This window comes from Salvelinus fontinalis, chromosome 3, assembly GCF_029448725.1.
Source record: "Salvelinus fontinalis isolate EN_2023a chromosome 3, ASM2944872v1, whole genome shotgun sequence".
Lineage (NCBI taxonomy): Eukaryota > Metazoa > Chordata > Actinopteri > Salmoniformes > Salmonidae > Salvelinus > Salvelinus fontinalis.
Window position 1 is genome coordinate 65,683,027 of NC_074667.1, and position 22,578 is coordinate 65,705,604.

Here is a 22,578-nt window from a genome sequence, read left to right on the forward strand (position 1 = left end):
ACCTGCTAGTCCAGCCACCTCTACCCCAAACAGTTACTACCTGCTAGTCCAGCCACCTCTACCCCACACCCAGACAGTTACTACCTGCTAGTCCAGCCACCTCTACCCCACACAGTTACTACCTGCTAGCCCAGCCACCTCTACCCCACACAGGTACTACCTGCTAGTCCAGCCACCTCTACCCCACACCCAGACAGTTACTACCTGCTAGTCCAGCCACCTCTACCCCACACAGTTACTACCTGCTAGTCCAGCCACCTCTACCCCACACAGTTACTACCTGCTAGTCCAGCCACCTCTACCCCACACAGTTACTACCTGCTAGTGCAGCCACCTCTACCCCACACCCAGACAGTTACTACCACTAGTCCAGCCACCTCTACCCCACACCCAGACAGTTACTACCTGCTAGTCCAGCCACCTCTACCCCACACCCAGACAGTTACTACCTGCTAGTCCAGCCACCTCTACCCCACACAGTTACTACCACTAGTCCAGCCACCTCTACCCCACACCCAGACAGTTACTACCACTAGTCCAGCCACCTCTACCCCACACCCAGACAGTTACTACCACTAGTCCAGCCACCTCTACCCCACACAGTTACTACCACTAGTCCAGCCACCTCTACCCCACACCCAGACAGTTACTACCTGCTAGCCCAGCCACCTCTACCCCACACCCAGACAGTTACTACCTGCTAGCCCAGCCACCTCTACCCCACACCCAGACAGTTACTACCTGCTAGTCCAGCCACCTCTACCCCACACCCAGACAGTTACTACCTGCTAGTCCAGCCACCTCTACCCCACACCCAGACAGTTACTACCTGCTAGCCCAGCCACCTCTACCCCACACCCAGACAGTTACTACCACTAGTCCAGCCACCTCTACCCCACACAGTTACTACCTGCTAGTCCAGCCACCTCTACCCCACACAGTTACTACCTGCTAGCCCAGCCACCTCTACCCCACACAGTTACTACCTGCTAGTCCAGCCACCTCTACCCCACACCCAGACAGTTACTACCTGCTAGCCCAGCCACCTCTACCCCACACAGTTACTACCTGCTAGTCCAGCCACCTCTACCCCACACAGTTACTACCTGCTAGTCCAGCCACCTCTACCCCACACCCAGACAGTTACTACCTGCTAGCCCAGCCACCTCTACCCCACACAGTTACTACCTGCTAGCCCAGCCACCTCTACCCCAGACAGGTACTACCTGCTAGTCCAGCCACCTCTACCCCACACCCAGACAGTTACTACCACTAGTCCAGCCACCTCTACCCCACACCCAGACAGTTACTACCTGCTAGTCCAGCCACCTCTACCCCACACCCACACAGTTACTACCTGCTAGCCCAGCCACCTCTACCCCACACAGTTACTACCTGCTAGTCCAGCCACCTCTACCCCACACAGTTACTACCTGCTAGTCCAGCCACCTCTACCCCACACAGTTACTACCTGCTAGTCCAGCCACCTCTACCCCACACCCAGACAGTTACTACCTGCTAGTCCAGCCACCTCTACCCCACACAGTTACTACCTGCTAGTCCAGCCACCTCTACCCCACACCCAGACAGTTACTACCTGCTAGTCCAGCCACCTCTACCCCACACCCAGACAGTTACTACCTGCTAGTCCAGCCACCTCTACCCCACACCCAGACAGGTACTACCTGCTAGCCCAGCCACCTCTACCCCACACAGTTACTACCTGCTAGTCCAGCCACCTCTACCCCACACCCAGACAGTTACTACCTGCTAGCCCAGCCACCTCTACCCCACACAGTTACTACCTGCTAGTCCAGCCACCTCTACCCCACACAGTTACTACCTGCTAGTCCAGCCACCTCTACCCCACACCCAGACAGTTACTACCTGCTAGCCCAGCCACCTCTACCCCACACAGTTACTACCTGCTAGCCCAGCCACCTCTACCCCAGACAGGTACTACCTGCTAGTCCAGCCACCTCTACCCCACACCCAGACAGTTACTACCACTAGTCCAGCCACCTCTACCCCACACCCAGACAGTTACTACCTGCTAGTCCAGCCACCTCTACCCCACACCCAGACAGTTACTACCTGCTAGTCCAGCCACCTCTACCCCACACCCAGACAGTTACTACCTGCTAGCCCAGCCACCTCTACCCCACACCCAGACAGTTACTACCTGCTAGTCCAGCCACCTCTACCCCACACCCAGACAGTTACTACCTGCTAGTCCAGCCACCTCTACCCCACACCCAGACAGTTACTACCACTAGTCCAGCCACCTCTACCACACACCCAGACAGTTACTACCACTAGTCCAGCCACCTCTACCCCACACCCAGACAGTTACTACCACTAGTCCAGCCACTTCTACCCCACACCCAGACAGTTACTACCACTAGTCCAGCCACCTCTACCCCACACCCAGACAGTTACTACCACTAGTCCAGCCACCTCTACCCCACACAGTTACTACCTGCTAGTCCAGCCACCTCTACCCCACACCCAGACAGTTACTACCTGCTAGCCCAGCCACCTCTACCCCACACCCAGACAGTTACTACCTGCTAGCCCAGCCACCTCTACCCCACACCCAGACAGTTACTACCTGCTAGTCCAGCCACCTCTACCCCACACCCAGACAGTTACTACCTGCTAGTCCAGCCACCTCTACCCCACACCCAGACAGTTACTACCTGCTAGCCCAGCCACCTCTACCCCACACCCAGACAGTTACTACCACTAGTCCAGCCACCTCTACCCCACACAGTTACTACCTGCTAGTCCAGCCACCTCTACCCCACACAGTTACTACCTGCTAGCCCAGCCACCACTACCCCACAGTTACTACCTGCTAGTCCAGCCACCTCTACCCCACACAGTTACTACCTGCTAGTCCAGCCACATCTACCCCACACCCAGACAGTTACTACCTGCTAGTCCAGCCACCTCTACCCCACACAGTTACTACCTGCTAGCCCAGCCACCTCTACCCCACACAGTTACTACCTGCTAGTCCAGCCACCTCTACCCCACACCCAGACAGTTACTACCTGCTAGTCCAGCCACCTCTACCCCACACAGTTACTACCTGCTAGTCCAGCCACCTCTACCCCACACAGTTACTACCTGCTAGTCCAGCCACCTCTACCCCACACAGTTACTACCTGCTAGTGCAGCCACCTCTACCCCACACCCAGACAGTTACTACCACTAGTCCAGCCACCTCTACCCCACACCCAGACAGTTACTACCTGCTAGTCCAGCCACCTCTACCCCACACCCAGACAGTTACTACCTGCTAGTCCAGCCACCTCTACCCCACACAGTTACTACCACTAGTCCAGCCACCTCTACCCCACACAGTTACTACCACTAGTCCAGCAACCTCTACCCCACACAGTTACTACCACTAGTCCAGCCACCTCTACCCCACACCCAGACAGTTACTACCTGCTAGCCCAGCCACCTCTACCCCACACCCAGACAGTTACTACCTGCTAGTCCAGCCACCTCTACCCCACACCCAGACAGTTACTACCTGCTAGTCTAGCCACCTCTACCCCACACAGTTACTACCACTAGTCCAGCCACCTCTACCCCACACAGTTACTACCACTAGTCCAGCCACCTCTACCCCACACCCAGACAGTTACTACCTGCTAGCCCAGCCACCTCTACCCCACACCCAGACAGTTACTACCACTAGTCCAGCCACCTCTACCCCACACCCAGACAGTTACTACCACTAGTCCAGCAACCTCTACCCCACACCCAGACAGTAACTACCACTAGTCCAGCCACCTCTACCCCACACCCAGACAGTTACTATCACTAGTCCAGCCACCTCTACCCCACACCCAGACAGTTACTACCTGCTAGTCCAGCCACCTCTACCCCACACAGTTACTACCTGCTAGCCCAGCCACCTCTACCCCACACAGTTACTACCTGCTAGTCCAGCCACCTCTACCCCACACCCAGACAGTTACTACCACTAGTCCAGCCACCTCTACCCCACACCCAGACAGTTACTACCTGCTAGTCCAGCCACCTCTACCCCACACCCAGACAGTTACTACCTGCTAGTCCAGCCACCTCTACCCCACACCCAGACAGGTACTACCTGCTAGCCCAGCCACCTCTACCCCACACAGTTACTACCTGCTAGTCCAGCCACCTCTACCCCACACCCAGACAGTTACTACCTGCTAGCCCAGCCACCTCTACCCCACACAGTTACTACCTGCTAGTCCAGCCACCTCTACCCCACACAGTTACTACCTGCTAGTCCAGCCACCTCTACCCCACACCCAGACAGTTACTACCTGCTAGCCCAGCCACCTCTACCCCACACAGTTACTACCTGCTAGCCCAGCCACCTCTACCCCAGACAGGTACTACCTGCTAGTCCAGCCACCTCTACCCCACACCCAGACAGTTACTACCACTAGTCCAGCCACCTCTACCCCACACCCAGACAGTTACTACCTGCTAGTCCAGCCACCTCTACCCCACACCCAGACAGTTACTACCTGCTAGTCCAGCCACCTCTACCCCACACCCAGACAGTTACTACCTGCTAGCCCAGCCACTTCTACCCCACACCCAGACAGTTACTACCTGCTAGTCCAGCCATCTCTACCCCACACCCAGACAGTTACTACCACTAGTCCAGCCACCTCTACCCCACACCCAGACAGTTACTACCACTAGTCCAGCCACCTCTACCCCACACCCAGACAGTTACTACCACTAGTCCAGCCACCTCTACCCCACACCCAGACAGTTACTACCACTAGTCCAGCCACCTCTACCCCACACCCAGACAGTTACTACCACTAGTCCAGCCACCTCTACCACACACCCAGACAGTTACTACCACTAGTCCAGCCACCTCTACCCCACACCCAGACAGTTACTACCACTAGTCCAGCCACTTCTACCCCACACCCAGACAGTTACTACCACTAGTCCAGCCACCTCTACCCCACACCCAGACAGTTACTACCACTAGTCCAGCCACCTCTACCCCACACAGTTACTACCTGCTAGTCCAGCCACCTCTACCCCACACCCAGACAGTTACTACCTGCTAGCCCAGCCACCTCTACCCCACACCCAGACAGTTACTACCTGCTAGCCCAGCCACCTCTACCCCACACCCAGACAGTTACTACCTGCTAGTCCAGCCACCTCTACCCCACACCCAGACAGTTACTACCTGCTAGTCCAGCCACCTCTACCCCACACCCAGACAGTTACTACCTGCTAGCCCAGCCACCTCTACCCCACACCCAGACAGTTACTACCACTAGTCCAGCCACCTCTACCCCACACAGTTACTACCTGCTAGTCCAGCCACCTCTACCCCACACAGTTACTACCTGCTAGCCCAGCCACCACTACCCCACAGTTACTACCTGCTAGTCCAGCCACCTCTACCCCACACAGTTACTACCTGCTAGTCCAGCCACATCTACCCCACACCCAGACAGTTACTACCTGCTAGTCCAGCCACCTCTACCCCACACAGTTACTACCTGCTAGCCCAGCCACCTCTACCCCACACAGTTACTACCTGCTAGTCCAGCCACCTCTACCCCACACCCAGACAGTTACTACCTGCTAGTCCAGCCACCTCTACCCCACACAGTTACTACCTGCTAGTCCAGCCACCTCTACCCCACACAGTTACTACCTGCTAGTCCAGCCACCTCTACCCCACACAGTTACTACCTGCTAGTGCAGCCACCTCTACCCCACACCCAGACAGTTACTACCACTAGTCCAGCCACCTCTACCCCACACCCAGACAGTTACTACCTGCTAGTCCAGCCACCTCTACCCCACACCCAGACAGTTACTACCTGCTAGTCCAGCCACCTCTACCCCACACAGTTACTACCACTAGTCCAGCCACCTCTACCCCACACAGTTACTACCACTAGTCCAGCAACCTCTACCCCACACAGTTACTACCACTAGTCCAGCCACCTCTACCCCACACCCAGACAGTTACTACCTGCTAGCCCAGCCACCTCTACCCCACACCCAGACAGTTACTACCTGCTAGTCCAGCCACCTCTACCCCACACCCAGACAGTTACTACCTGCTAGTCTAGCCACCTCTACCCCACACAGTTACTACCACTAGTCCAGCCACCTCTACCCCACACAGTTACTACCACTAGTCCAGCCACCTCTACCCCACACCCAGACAGTTACTACCTGCTAGCCCAGCCACCTCTACCCCACACCCAGACAGTTACTACCACTAGTCCAGCCACCTCTACCCCACACCCAGACAGTTACTACCACTAGTCCAGCAACCTCTACCCCACACCCAGACAGTAACTACCACTAGTCCAGCCACCTCTACCCCACACCCAGACAGTTACTATCACTAGTCCAGCCACCTCTACCCCACACCCAGACAGTTACTACCTGCTAGTCCAGCCACCTCTACCCCACACAGTTACTACCTGCTAGCCCAGCCACCTCTACCCCACACAGTTACTACCTGCTAGTCCAGCCACCTCTACCCCACACCCAGACAGTTACTACCACTAGTCCAGCCACCTCTACCCCACACCCAGACAGTTACTACCTGCTAGTCCAGCCACCTCTACCCCACACCCAGACAGTTACTACCTGCTAGTCCAGCCACCTCTACCCCACACCCAGACAGGTACTACCTGCTAGCCCAGCCACCTCTACCCCACACAGTTACTACCTGCTAGTCCAGCCACCTCTACCCCACACCCAGACAGTTACTACCTGCTAGCCCAGCCACCTCTACCCCACACAGTTACTACCTGCTAGTCCAGCCACCTCTACCCCACACAGTTACTACCTGCTAGTCCAGCCACCTCTACCCCACACCCAGACAGTTACTACCTGCTAGCCCAGCCACCTCTACCCCACACAGTTACTACCTGCTAGCCCAGCCACCTCTACCCCAGACAGGTACTACCTGCTAGTCCAGCCACCTCTACCCCACACCCAGACAGTTACTACCACTAGTCCAGCCACCTCTACCCCACACCCAGACAGTTACTACCTGCTAGTCCAGCCACCTCTACCCCACACCCAGACAGTTACTACCTGCTAGTCCAGCCACCTCTACCCCACACCCAGACAGTTACTACCTGCTAGCCCAGCCACTTCTACCCCACACCCAGACAGTTACTACCTGCTAGTCCAGCCATCTCTACCCCACACCCAGACAGTTACTACCACTAGTCCAGCCACCTCTACCCCACACCCAGACAGTTACTACCACTAGTCCAGCCACCTCTACCCCACACCCAGACAGTTACTACCACTAGTCCAGCCACCTCTACCCCACACCCAGACAGTTACTACCACTAGTCCAGCCACCTCTACCCCACACCCAGACAGTTACTACCACTAGTCCAGCCACCTCTACCCCACACAGTTACTACCTGCTAGTCCAGCCACCTCTACCCTACACCCAGACAGTTACTACCTGCTAGCCCAGCCACCTCTACCCCACACCCAGACAGTTACTACCTGCTAGCCCAGCCACCTCTACCCCACACCCAGACAGTTACTACCTGCTAGTCCAGCCACCTCTACCCCACACCCAGACAGTTACTACCTGCTAGTCCAGCCACCTCTACCCCACACCCAGACAGTTACTACCTGCTAGCCCAGCCACCTCTACCCCACACCCAGACAGTTACTACCACTAGTCCAGCCACCTCTACCCCACACAGTTACTACCTGCTAGTCCAGCATCCTCTACCCCACACAGTTACTACCTGCTAGCCCAGCCACCTCTACCCCACACAATTACTACCTGCTAGTCCAGCCACCTCTACCCCACACAGTTACTACCTGCTAGTCCAGCCACCTCTACCCCACACCCAGACAGTTACTACCTGCTAGCCCAGCCACCTCTACCCCACACAGTTACTACCTGCTAGTCCAGCCACCTCTACCCCACACAGTTACTACCTGCTAGTCCAGCCACCTCTACCCCACACCCAGACAGTTACTACCTGCTAGCCCAGCCACCTCTACCCCACACAGTTACTACCTGCTAGCCCAGCCACCTCTACCCCAGACAGGTACTACCTGCTAGTCCAGCCACCTCTACCCCACACCCAGACAGTTACTACCTGCTAGTCCAGCCACCTCTACCCCACACCCAGACAGTTACTACCTGCTAGTCCAGCCACCTCTACCCCACACCCAGACAGTTACTACCTGCTAGCCCAGCCACCTCTACCCCACACCCAGACAGTTACTACCTGCTAGTCCAGCCACCTCTACCCCACACCCAGACAGTTACTACCTGCTAGTCCAGCCACCTCTACCCCACACCCAGACAGTTACTACCACTAGTCCAGCCACCTCTACCCCACACCCAGACAGTTACTACCACTAGTCCAGCCACCTCTACCCCACACCCAGACAGTTACTACCTGCTAGTCCAGCCACCTCTACCCCACACCCAGACAGTTACTACCACTAGTCCAGCCACCTCTACCCCACACCCAGACAGTTACTACCACTAGTCCAGCCACCTCTACCCCACACCCAGACAGTTACTACCACTAGTCCAGCCACCTCTACCCCACACCCAGACAGTTACTACCACTAGTCCAGCCACCTCTACCCCACACCCAGACAGTTACTACCACTAGTCCAGCCACCTCTACCCCACACAGTTACTACCTGCTAGTCCAGCCACCTCTACCCCACACCCAGACAGTTACTACCTGCTAGTCCAGCCACCTCTACCCCACACCCAGACAGTTACTACCTGCTAGCCCAGCCACCTCTACCCCACACCCAGACAGTTACTACCTGCTAGTCCAGCCACCTCTACCCCACACCCAGACAGTTACTACCTGCTAGTCCAGCCACCTCTACCCCACACCCAGACAGTTACTACCTGCTAGCCCAGCCACCTCTACCCCACACCCAGACAGTTACTACCACTAGTCCAGCCACCTCTACCCCACACAGTTACTACCTGCTAGTCCAGCCACCTCTACCCCACACAGTTACTACCTGCTAGCCCAGCCACCTCTACCCCACACAGTTACTACCTGCTAGTCCAGCCACCTCTACCCCAAACAGTTACTACCTGCTAGTCCAGCCACCTCTACCCCACACCCAGACAGTTACTACCTGCTAGTCCAGCCACCTCTACCCCACACAGTTACTACCTGCTAGCCCAGCCACCTCTACCCCACACAGTTACTACCTGCTAGTCCAGCCACCTCTACCCCACACCCAGACAGTTACTACCTGCTAGTCCAGCCACCTCTACCCCACACAGTTACTACCTGCTAGTCCAGCCACCTCTACCCCACACAGTTACTACCTGCTAGTCCAGCCACCTCTACCCCACACAGTTACTACCTGCTAGTGCAGCCACCTCTACCCCACACCCAGACAGTTCCTACCACTAGTCCAGCCACCTCTACCCCACACCCAGACAGTTACTACCTGCTAGTCCAGCCACCTCTACCCCACACCCAGACAGTTACTACCTGCTAGTCCAGCCACCTCTACCCCACACAGTTACTACCACTAGTCCAGCCACCTCTACCCCACACCCAGACAGTTACTACCACTAGTCCAGCCACCTCTACCCCACACCCAGACAGTTACTACCACTAGTCCAGCCACCTCTACCCCACACAGTTACTACCTGCTAGTCCAGCCACCTCTACCCCACACCCAGACAGTTACTACCTGCTAGCCCAGCCACCTCTACCCCACACCCAGACAGTTACTACCTGCTAGTCCAGCCACCTCTACCCCACACCCAGACAGTTACTACCTGCTAGCCCAGCCACCTCTACCCCACACAGTTACTACCTGCTAGTCCAGCCACCTCTACCCCACACAGTTACTACCTGCTAGTCCAGCCACCTCTACCCCACACCCAGACAGTTACTACCTGCTAGCCCAGCCACCTCTACCCCACACAGTTACTACCTGCTAGCCCAGCCACCTCTACCCCAGACAGGTACTACCTGCTAGTCCAGCCACCTCTACCCCACACCCAGACAGTTACTACCTGCTAGTCCAGCCACCTCTACCCCACACCCAGACAGTTACTACCTGCTAGTCCAGCCACCTCTACCCCACACCCAGACAGTTACTACCTGCTAGCCCAGCCACCTATACCCCACACCCAGACAGTTACTACCTGCTAGTCCAGCCACCTCTACCCCACACCCAGACAGTTACTACCTGCTAGTCCAGCCACCTCTACCCCACACCCAGACAGTTACTACCACTAGTCCAGCCACCTCTACCCCACACCCAGACAGTTACTACCACTAGTCCAGCCACCTCTACCCCACACCCAGACAGTTACTACCTGCTAGTCCAGCCACCTCTACCCCACACCCAGACAGTTACTACCACTAGTCCAGCCACCTCTACCCCACACCCAGACAGTTACTACCACTAGTCCAGCCACCTCTACCCCACACCCAGACAGTTACTACCACTAGTCCAGCCACCTCTACCCCACACCCAGACAGTTACTACCACTAGTCCAGCCACCTCTACCCCACACAGTTACTACCTGCTAGTCCAGCCACCTCTACCCCACACCCAGACAGTTACTACCTGCTAGCCCAGCCACCTCTACCCCACACCCAGACAGTTACTACCTGCTAGCCCAGCCACCTCTACCCCACACCCAGACAGTTACTACCTGCTAGTCCAGCCACCTCTACCCCACACCCAGACAGTTACTACCTGCTAGTCCAGCCACCTCTACCCCACACCCAGACAGTTACTACCTGCTAGCCCAGCCACCTCTACCCCACACCCAGACAGTTACTACCACTAGTCCAGCCACCTCTACCCCACACAGTTACTACCTGCTAGTCCAGCCACCTCTACCCCACACAGTTACTACCTGCTAGCCCAGCCACCTCTACCCCACACAGTTACTACCTGCTAGTCCAGCCACCTCTACCCCAAACAGTTACTACCTGCTAGTCCAGCCACCTCTACCCCACACCCAGACAGTTACTACCTGCTAGTCCAGCCACCTCTACCCCACACAGTTACTACCTGCTAGCCCAGCCACCTCTACCCCACACAGGTACTACCTGCTAGTCCAGCCACCTCTACCCCACACAGTTACTACCTGCTAGTGCAGCCACCTCTACCCCACACCCAGACAGTTACTACCTGCTAGCCCAGCCACCTCTACCCCACACCCAGACAGTTACTACCACTAGTCCAGCCACCTCTACCCCACACAGTTACTACCTGCTAGTCCAGCCACCTCTACCCCACACAGTTACTACCTGCTAGCCCAGCCACCTCTACCCCACACAGTTACTACCTGCTAGTCCAGCCACCTCTACCCCAAACAGTTACTACCTGCTAGTCCAGCCACCTCTACCCCACACCCAGACAGTTACTACCTGCTAGTCCAGCCACCTCTACCCCACACAGTTACTACCTGCTAGCCCAGCCACCTCTACCCCACACAGGTACTACCTGCTAGTCCAGCCACCTCTACCCCACACAGTTACTACCTGCTAGTGCAGCCACCTCTACCCCACACCCAGACAGTTACTACCACTAGTCCAGCCACCTCTACCCCACACCCAGACAGTTACTACCTGCTAGTCCAGCCACCTCTACCCCACACCCAGACAGTTACTACCTGCTAGTCCAGCCACCTCTACCCCACACAGTTACTACCACTAGTCCAGCCACCTCTACCCCACACCCAGACAGTTACTACCACTAGTCCAGCCACCTCTACCCCACACCCAGACAGTTACTACCACTAGTCCAGCCACCTCTACCCCACACAGTTACTACCTGCTAGTCCAGCCACCTCTACCCCACACCCAGACAGTTACTACCTGCTAGCCCAGCCACCTCTACCCCACACCCAGACAGTTACTACCTGCTAGCCCAGCCACCTCTACCCCACACCCAGACAGTTACTACCTGCTAGTCCAGCCACCTCTACCCCACACCCAGACAGTTACTACCTGCTAGTCCAGCCACCTCTACCCCACACCCAGACAGTTACTACCTGCTAGCCCAGCCACCTCTACCCCACACCCAGACAGTTACTACCACTAGTCCAGCCACCTCTACCCCACACAATTACTACCTGCTAGTCCAGCCACCTCTACCCCACACAGTTACTACCTGCTAGCCCAGCCACCTCTACCCCACACAGTTACTACCTGCTAGTCCAGCCACCTCTACCCCACACAGTTACTACCTGCTAGTCCAGCCACCTCTACCCCACACCCAGACAGTTACTACCTGCTAGTCCAGCCACCTCTACCCCACACAGTTACTACCTGCTAGTCCAGCCACCTCTACCCCACACCCAGACAGTTACTACCACTAGTCCAGCCACCTCTACCCCACACCCAGACAGTTACTACCACTAGTCCAGCCACCTCTACCCCACACCCAGACAGTTACTACCACTAGTCCAGCCACCTCTACCCCACACAGTTACTACCTGCTAGTCCAGCCACCTCTACCCCACACCCAGACAGTTACTACCTGCTAGCCCAGCCACCTCTACCCCACACCCAGACAGTTACTACCTGCTAGCCCAGCCACCTCTACCCCACACCCAGACAGTTACTACCTGCTAGTCCAGCCACCTCTACCCCACACCCAGACAGTTACTACCTGCTAGTCCAGCCACCTCTACCCCACACCCAGACAGTTACTACCTGCTAGCCCAGCCACCTCTACCCCACACCCAGACAGTTACTACCACTAGTCCAGCCACCTCTACCCCACACAGTTACTACCTGCTAGTCCAGCCACCTCTACCCCACACAGTTACTACCTGCTAGCCCAGCCACCTCTACCCCACACAGTTACTACCTGCTAGTCCAGCCACCTCTACCCCAAACAGTTACTACCTGCTAGTCCAGCCACCTCTACCCCACACCCAGACAGTTACTACCTGCTAGTCCAGCCACCTCTACCCCACACAGTTACTACCTGCTAGCCCAGCCACCTCTACCCCACACAGGTACTACCTGCTAGTCCAGCCACCTCTACCCCACACCCAGACAGTTACTACCTGCTAGTCCAGCCACCTCTACCCCACACAGTTACTACCTGCTAGTCCAGCCACCTCTACCCCACACAGTTACTACCTGCTAGTCCAGCCACCTCTACCCCACACAGTTACTACCTGCTAGTGCAGCCACCTCTACCCCACACCCAGACAGTTACTACCACTAGTCCAGCCACCTCTACCCCACACCCAGACAGTTACTACCTGCTAGTCCAGCCACCTCTACCCCACACCCAGACAGTTACTACCTGCTAGTCCAGCCACCTCTACCCCACACAGTTACTACCACTAGTCCAGCCACCTCTACCCCACACCCAGACAGTTACTACCACTAGTCCAGCCACCTCTACCCCACACCCAGACAGTTACTACCACTAGTCCAGCCACCTCTACCCCACACAGTTACTACCTGCTAGTCCAGCCACCTCTACCCCACACCCAGACAGTTACTACCTGCTAGCCCAGCCACCTCTACCCCACACCCAGACAGTTACTACCTGCTAGCCCAGCCACCTCTACCCCACACCCAGACAGTTACTACCTGCTAGTCCAGCCACCTCTACCCCACACCCAGACAGTTACTACCTGCTAGTCCAGCCACCTCTACCCCACACCCAGACAGTTACTACCTGCTAGCCCAGCCACCTCTACCCCACACCCAGACAGTTACTACCACTAGTCCAGCCACCTCTACCCCACACAGTTACTACCTGCTAGTCCAGCCACCTCTACCCCACACAGTTACTACCTGCTAGCCCAGCCACCTCTACCCCACACAGTTACTACCTGCTAGTCCAGCCACCTCTACCCCACACAGTTACTACCTGCTAGTCCAGCCACCTCTACCCCACACCCAGACAGTTACTACCTGCTAGTCCAGCCACCTCTACCCCACACAGTTACTACCTGCTAGCCCAGCCACCTCTACCCCACACAGTTACTACCTGCTAGTCCAGCCACCTCTACCCCACACCCAGACAGTTACTACCTGCTAGTCCAGCCACCTCTACCCCACACAGTTACTACCTGCTAGTCCAGCCACCTCTACCCCACACAGTTACTACCTGCTAGTCCAGCCACCTCTACCCCACACAGTTACTACCTGCTAGTGCAGCCACCTCTACCCCACACCCAGACAGTTACTACCACTAGTCCAGCCACCTCTACCCCACACCCAGACAGTTACTACCTGCTAGTCCAGCCACCTCTACCCCACACCCAGACAGTTACTACCTGCTAGTCCAGCCACCTCTACCCCACACAGTTACTACCACTAGTCCAGCCACCTCTACCCCACACAGTTACTACCACTAGTCCAGCCACCTCTACCCCACACAGTTACTACCACTAGTCCAGCCACCTCTACCCCACACCCAGACAGTTACTACCTGCTAGCCCAGCCACCTCTACCCCACACCCAGACAGTTACTACCTGCTAGTCCAGCCACCTCTACCCCACACCCAGACAGTTACTACCTGCTAGTCTAGCCACCTCTACCCCACACAGTTACTACCACTAGTCCAGCCACCTCTACCCCACACAGTTACTACCACTAGTCCAGCCACCTCTACCCCACACAGTTACTACCACTTGTCCAGCCACCTCTACCCCACACCCAGACAGTTACTACCTGCTAGCCCAGCCACCTCTACCCCACACCCAGACAGGTACTACCTGCTAGTCCAGCCACCTCTACCCCACACCCAGACAGTTACTACCTGCTAGTCCAGCCACCTCTACCCCACACCCAGACAGTTACTACCTGCTAGTCCAGCCACCTCTACCCCACACCCAGACAGGTACTACCTGCTAGCCCAGCCACCTCTACCCCACACCCAGACAGTTACTACCTGCTAGTCCAGCCACCTCTACCCCACACCCAGACAGTTACTACCTGCTAGTCTAGCCACCTCTACCCCACACAGTTACTACCACTAGTCCAGCCACCTCTACCCCACACAGTTACTACCACTAGTCCAGCCACCTCTACCCCACACAGTTACTACCACTTGTCCAGCCACCTCTACCCCACACCCAGACAGTTACTACCTGCTAGCCCAGCCACCTCTACCCCACACCCAGACAGGTACTACCTGCTAGTCCAGCCACCTCTACCCCACACCCAGACAGTTACTACCTGCTAGTCCAGCCACCTCTACCCCACACCCAGACAGTTACTACCTGCTAGTCCAGCCACCTCTACCCCACACCCAGACAGGTACTACCTGCTAGTCCAGCCACCTCTACCCCACACCCAGACAGTTACTACCACTAGTCCAGCCACCTCTACCCCACACCCAGACAGTTACTACCACTAGTCCAGCCACCTCTACCCCACACCCAGACAGTTACTACCTGCTAGTCCAGCCACCTCTACCCCACACCCAGACAGTTACTACCTGCTAGTCCAGCCACCTCTACCCCACACCCAGACAGTTACTACCTGCTAGCCCAGCCACCTCTACCCCACACCCAGACAGTTACTACCTGCTAGTCCAGCCACCTCTACCCCACACCCAGACAGTTACTACCTGCTAGTCCAGCCACCTCTACCCCACACCCAGACAGTTACTACCTGCTAGCCCAGCCACCTCTACCCCACACCCAGACAGTTACTACCACTAGTCCAGCCACCTCTACCCCACACAGTTACTACCTGCTAGTCCAGCCACCTCTACCCCACACAGTTACTACCTGCTAGCCCAGCCACCTCTACCCCACACAGTTACTACCTGCTAGTCCAGCCACCTCTACCCCACACAGTTACTACCTGCTAGTCCAGCCACCTCTACCCCACACCCAGACAGTTACTACCTGCTAGTCCAGCCACCTCTACCCCACACAGTTACTACCTGCTAGTCCAGCCACCTCTACCCCACACAGTTACTACCTGCTAGTCCAGCCACCTGGGAGAGATGCTGAAATGTCTAACCACATGAACACCGTAGTGAAGAAACAACAGCGACTCTTCAATCTCAGGATGCTGAAGAAATTCGGCCTATCCCAGAGGGCCCTCAGTGTTCTACAGGAGCGCCAGAGAGCACACGTTCTGATCCACGGACCACAAAGCACTTCAGAGATGCAGCTGAACGCTGGGTGACCACTGCCTGCCTAACAGGACACCTACAACACCAGTTGACACTGGAAGGCCAAGAAGATCACCCCTGCCACGACCTGTCCTCCCTGCCACGCCCTGCACCCCAGCCACGCCCTGCACCACAGCCACGCCCTGTCCTCCCTGCCACGCCCTGCACCACAGCCACGCCCTGTCCTCCCTGCCACGCCCTGCACCCCAGCCACGCCCTGCACCCCAGCCACGCCCTGCACCACAGCCACGCCCTGTCCTCCCTGCCACGCCCTGCACCACAGCCACGCCCTGTCCTCCCTGCCACGCCCTGCACCCCAGCCACGCCCTGCACCACAGCCACGCCCTGTCCTCCCTGCCACGCCCTGTCCTCCCAGCCACGCCCTGTCCTCCCAGCCACGCCCTGTCCTCCCAGCCACGCCCTGTCCTCCCAGCCACGCCCTGTCCTCCCTGCCACGCCCTGCACCACAGCCACGCCCTGTCCTCCCTGCCACGTCCTGCACCACAGCCACGCCCTGTCCTCCCTGCCACGCCCTGCACCACAGCCACGCCCTGTCCTCCCTGCCACGCCCTGTCCTCCCTGCCACGTCCTGCACCACAGCCACGCCCTGTCCTCCCTGCCACGTCCTGCACCACAGCCACGCCCTGTCCTCCCTGCCACGCCCTGCACCACAGCCACGCCCTGTCCTCCCTGCCACGTCCTGCACCACAGCCACGCCCTGTCCTCCCTGCCACGCCCTGCACCACAGCCACGCCCTGTCCTCCCTGCCACGCCCTGCACCACAGCCACGCCCTGTCCTCCCTGCCACGCCCTGTCCTCCCTGCCACGCCCTGTCCTCCCTGCCACGCCCTGTCCTCCCTGCCACGCCCTGTCCTCCCTGCTTCAATCACTCAGACGAGGGCAAATACTGTAAGCCTGGACAATAGTTTATACCCACAGACCATCAGGCTGCTGAATAGCCACCACTACTTAGCTACCTGCTCCCCCCTCCCCCAACTCTCACTAACCTTACCTGCTACTCCCCCCACTGTTCCCCCTATGGTCATCCCCCCCACCTCCTCAATGATCATACTGCTGTTCCCCCTATGGTCACCCCCCCACCTCCTCAATGATCATACTGCTGTTCCCCCTATGGTCACCCCCCCCACCTCCTCAATGATAATACTGCTGTTCCCCCTATGGTCACCCCCCCACCTCCTCAATGATAATACTGCTGTTCCCCCTATGGTCACCCCCCCCCACCTCCTCAATGATAATACTGCTGTTCCCCCTATGGTCACCCCCCCCCCCACCTCCTCAATGATAATACTGCTGTTCCCCCTATGGTCACCCCCCCCCCACCTCCTCAATGATAATACTGCTGTTCCCCCTATGGTCACCCCCCCCACCTCCTCAATGATAATACTGCTGTTCCCCCTATGGTCACCCCCCCCACCTCCTCAATGATAATACTGCTGTTCCCCCTATGGTCATCTCCCCCCACCTCCTCAATGATAATACTGCTGTTCCCCCTATGGTCACCCCCCCCCACCTCCTCAATGATAATACTGCTGTTCCCCCTATGGTCACCCCCCCACCTCCTCAATGATAATACTGCTGTTCCCCCTATGGTCACCCCCCCCACCTCCTCAATGATAATACTGCTGTTCCCCCTATGGTCACCCCCCCCCACCTCCTCAATGATAATACTGCTGTTCCCCCTATGGTCACCCCCCCCACCTCCTCAATGATAATACTGCTGTTCCCCCTATGGTCACCCCCCCCACCTCCTCAATGATAATACTGCTGTTCCCCCTATGGTCACCCCCCCCCACCTCCTCAATGATAATACTGCTGTTCCCCCTATGGTCACCCCCCCCCCCCCACCTCCTCAATGATAATAATGGTGTTCCCCCTATGGTCACCCCCCCTCCTCAATGATAATACTGCTGTTCCCCCTATGGTCACCCCCCCCACCTCCTCAATGATCATACTGCTGTTCCCCCTACGGTCACCCCCCCCCTCCTCAATGATAATGCTGCTGTTCCCCCTATGGTCACCCCCCCCACCTCCTCAATGATAATACTGCTGTTCCCCCTATGGTCACCCCCCCCACCTCCTCAATGATCATACTGCTGTTCCCCCTACGGTCACCCCCCCCTCCTCAATGATAATGCTGCTGTTCCCCCTATGGTCATCCCCCCCCACCTCCTCAATGATCATACTGCTTTTCCCCCTATGGTCACCCCCCCCCCCCCCCCCCCCCACCTCCTCAATGATAATACTGCTGTTCCCCCTATGGTCACCCCCCCCCCCCCCCACCTCCTCAATGATCATACTGCTGTTCCCCCTATGGTCACCCGCCCACCTCCTCAATGATAATACTGCTGTTCCCCCTATGGTCATCCCCCCCCACCTCCTCAATGATAATACTGCTGTTCCCCCTATGGTCACCCCCCCCCACCTCCTCAATGATCATACTGCTGTTCCCCCTACGGTCACCCCCCCTCCTCAATGATAATGCTGCTGTTCCCCCTATGGTCATCCCCCCCCACCTCCTCAATGATCATACTGCTGTTCCCCCTATGGTCACCCCCCCACCTCCTCAATGATAATACTGCTGTTCCCCCTATGGTCACCCCCCCCACCTCCTCAATGATAATACTGCTGTTCCCCCTATGGTCACCCCCCCCACCTCCTCAATGATAATAATGGTGTTCCCCCTATGGTCACCCCCCCACCTCCTCAATGATAATACTGCTGTTCCCCCTATGGTCACCCCCCCCACCTCCTCAATGATCATACTGCTGTTCCCCCTACGGTCACCCCCCCCCCCCCCCTCCTCAATGATAATGCTGCTGTTCCCCCTATGGTCATCCCCCCCCACCTCCTCAATGATCATACTGCTGTTCCCCCTATGGTCACCCCCCCCCCCCCTCCCACCTCCTCAATGATCATACTGCTGTTCCCCCTATGGTCACCCCCCCACCTCCTCAATGATAATACTGCTGTTCCCCCTATGGTCATCCCCCCCCACCTCCTCAATGATATTACTGCTGTTCCCCCTATGGTCACCCCCCCACCTCCTCAATGATCATACTGCTGTTCCCCCTATGGTCATCCCCCCACCTCCTCAATGATAATACTGCTGTTCCCCCTATGGTCATCCCCCCACCTCCTCAATGATAATACTGCTGTTCCCCTTATGGTCACCCCCCCCCCCCCCTCCTCAATGATAATACTGCTGTTCCCCCTATGGTCATCCCCCCACCTCCTCAATGATAATACTGCTGTTCCCCTTATGGTCACCCCCCCCCACCTCCTCAATGATATTACTGCTGTTCCCCCTATGGTCATCCCCCCACCTCCTCAATGATAATACTGCTGTTCCCCCTATGGTCATCCCCCCACCTCCTCAATGATAATACTGCTGTTCCCCTTATGGTCATCCCCCACCTCCTCAATGATAATACTGCTGTTCCCCCTATGGTCACCCCCCCCCCCCCCCCCCTCCTCAATGATAATACTGCTGTTCCCCCTATGGTCACCCCCCCCCCACCTCCTCAATGATAATACTGCTGTTCCCCCTATGGTCACCCCCTCCCCCCCCCACCTCCTCAATGATAATACTGCTGTTTCCCCTATGGTCATCCCCCCACCTCCTCTATGATAATACTGCTGTTCCCCCTATGGTCACCCCCCCCCACCTCCTCAATGATAATACTGCTGTTCCCCCTATGGTCACCCCCCCCCCCCCCCCTCCTCAATGATAATACTGCTGTTCCCCCTATGGTCACCCCCCCCCCACCTCCTCAATGATAATACTGCTGTTCCCCCTATGGTCACCCCCCCCCCACCTCCTCAATGATAATACTGCTGTTCCCCTATGGTCACCCCCCCCCCCACCTCCTCAATGATCATACTGCTGTTCCCCCTATGGTCATCCCCCCCACCTCCTCAATGATAATACTGCTGTTCCCCCTATGGTCACCCCCCCCCCCCCCTCAATGATCATACTGCTGTTCCCCCCATGGTCACCCCCCCACCTCCTCAATTATCATACTGCTGTTCCCCCTATGGTCACCCCCCCCCCACCTCCTCAATGATAATACTGCTGGTCATCCCCTCATACTGCTGCTATTCCAGTTTCAACTGTTCTGCCTGCGGTTATGGAACCCCTACCTGTCCCAGACCTGCTGTTTTCAACTCTTAATGATCGGCTATGAAAAGCCAACTGAAAATTATTCCTGATTATTATTTGACCATGCTTGTCATTTATGAACATTTGAACATCTTGGCCATGTTCTGTTATAATCTCCACCCGGCTCAGCCAGAAGAGGACTGGCCACCCCTCATAGCCTGGTTCCTCTCTATGTTTCTTCCTAGGTTTTGGCCTTTCTAGGGAGTTTTTCCCTAGCCACCGTGCTTCTACACCTGCATTGCTTGCTGTTTTGGGGTTTTAGGCTGGGTTTCTGTACAGCACTTCGATATATTAGCTGATATACGAAGGGCTGTATAAAATAAACTTGATTTGATTTGATCATACTGCTGTTCCCCCTATGGGGTGACCTCAACCCACCTGGTACAGGCAGCGGTGAGAGTGACCTCAACCCACCTGGTACAGGCAGCGGTGGGAGTGACCTCAACCCACCTTGTACAGGCAGCGGTGGGAGTGACCTCAACCCACCTGGTACAGGCAGCGGTGAGAGTGACCTCAACCCACCTGGTACATGCAGCGGATGGAGTGACCTCAACCCACCTGGTACAGGCAGCGGTGAGAGTGACCTCAACCCACCTGGTACAGGCAGCGGTGGGAGTGACCTCAACCCACCTTGTACAGGCAGCGGTGGGAGTGACCTCAACCCACCTGGTACAGGCAGCGGTGGGAGTGACCTCAACCCTGTACCTTGTACAGGCAGCGGTGGGAGTGACCTCAACCCTGTACCTTGTACAGGCAGCGGTGGGAGTGACCTCAACCCACCTTGTACAGTTAGCGGTGGGAGTGACCTCAACCCACCTGGTACAGGCAGCGGTGAGAGTGACCTCAACCCACCTGGTACAGGCAGCGGTGGGAGTGACCTCAACCCACCTGGTACAGGCAGCGGTGGGAGTGACCTCAACCCACCTGGTACAGGCAGCGGTGGGAGTGACCTCAACCCTGTACCTTGTACAGGCAGCGGTGGGAGTGACCTCAACCCACCTGGTACAGGCAGCGGTGGGAGTGACCTCAACCCTGTACCTTGTACAGGCAGCGGTGGGAGTGACCTCAACCCACCTGGTACAGGCAGCGGTGGGAGTGACCTCAACCCTGTACCTTGTACAGGCAGCGGTGAGAGTGACCTCAACCCACCTGGTACAGGCAGCGGTGGGAGTGACCTCAACCCTGTACCTTGTACAGGCAGCGGTGGGAGTGACCTCAACCCACCTGGTACAGGCAGCGGTGGGAGTGACCTCAACCCTGTACCTTGTACAGGCAGCGGTGGGAGTGACCTCAACCCACCTGGTACAGGCAGCGGTGGGAGTGACCTCAACCCTGTACCTTGTACAGGCAGCGGTGGGAGTGACCTCAACCCTGTACCTTGTACAGGCAGCGGTGAGAGTGACCTCAACCCACCTTGTACAGGCAGCGGTTGGAGTGACCTCAACCCACCTGGTACAGGCAGCGGTGGGAGTGACCTCAACCCACCTTGTACAGGCAGCGGTGGGAGTGACCTCAACCCACCTTGTACAGGCAGCGGTGGGAGTGACCTCAACCCACCCCCTAACATGTCTAGTGTGACGGCTACGGTGTTCAGTTGACAGTCCCCCCCCCAAATCTGCAGTGTGTAGACCCACCTGTCCAGGTCAGTCTCCAGTCTGTGCAGTCTGTTCACCAGGGTAGTCTTCTCAGAACGGAGACAGTCACACTCCTGCTGCAGACCGGACCAGCCCTTCTGAAGACGCTCCACCTCCCCTACAGAGAGGAGACGTAGACCGGTTACAACAGCTGATCCTCTATGAACAGTCATAGAGCCTTAAAAACATTCATAACATTCTTCTTGAGCCATTTGTTGACATGTAACAGACAGGATGAAGGCAACATGGTAGTAGGTAGTATGGTACGGGATATGGCAGTAGGTACCATGTTTTGTGCTGCTGCCATGTTGTGTTGCTACCATGCTGTTGTCTTAGGTTTCTCTGTTGTCTCTCTTGTGATGTGTGTTATGTCCTATATTTATATTGTATTTTTTATTAATCCCAGGCCACCGTCCCCGCAGGAGGCCTTCTGCCTTTTGGTAGGCCGTCATTGGAAATATTTTTTAATTTCAAATTTCTTTAACCATGTAGGCCAGTTGAGAACAAGTTCTCATTTACAACTGCGACCTGGCCAAGATAAATCAAAGCAGTTCGACACAAACAACAACACAGAGTTACACATGGAATAAACA

At 56.6% G+C, this 22,578-nt stretch overlaps 1 protein-coding gene across 5 annotated transcripts in view; it reads right to left on the minus strand.

Annotated features, from left to right (window-relative positions):
• The window catches only part of LOC129851348 (sarcolemmal membrane-associated protein-like), a 199,886-nt gene that overhangs the window by 36,307 nt on the left and 141,001 nt on the right, over positions 1-22,578 (minus strand). For all 5 annotated transcript variants that reach the window (XM_055917818.1, XM_055917817.1, XM_055917821.1 and 2 more), the window contains one exon: positions 21,986-22,103. In XM_055917818.1, the coding sequence (XP_055773793.1) occupies positions 21,986-22,103 (118 nt within the window). The remainder of the gene's footprint in view (positions 1-21,985; positions 22,104-22,578) is intronic.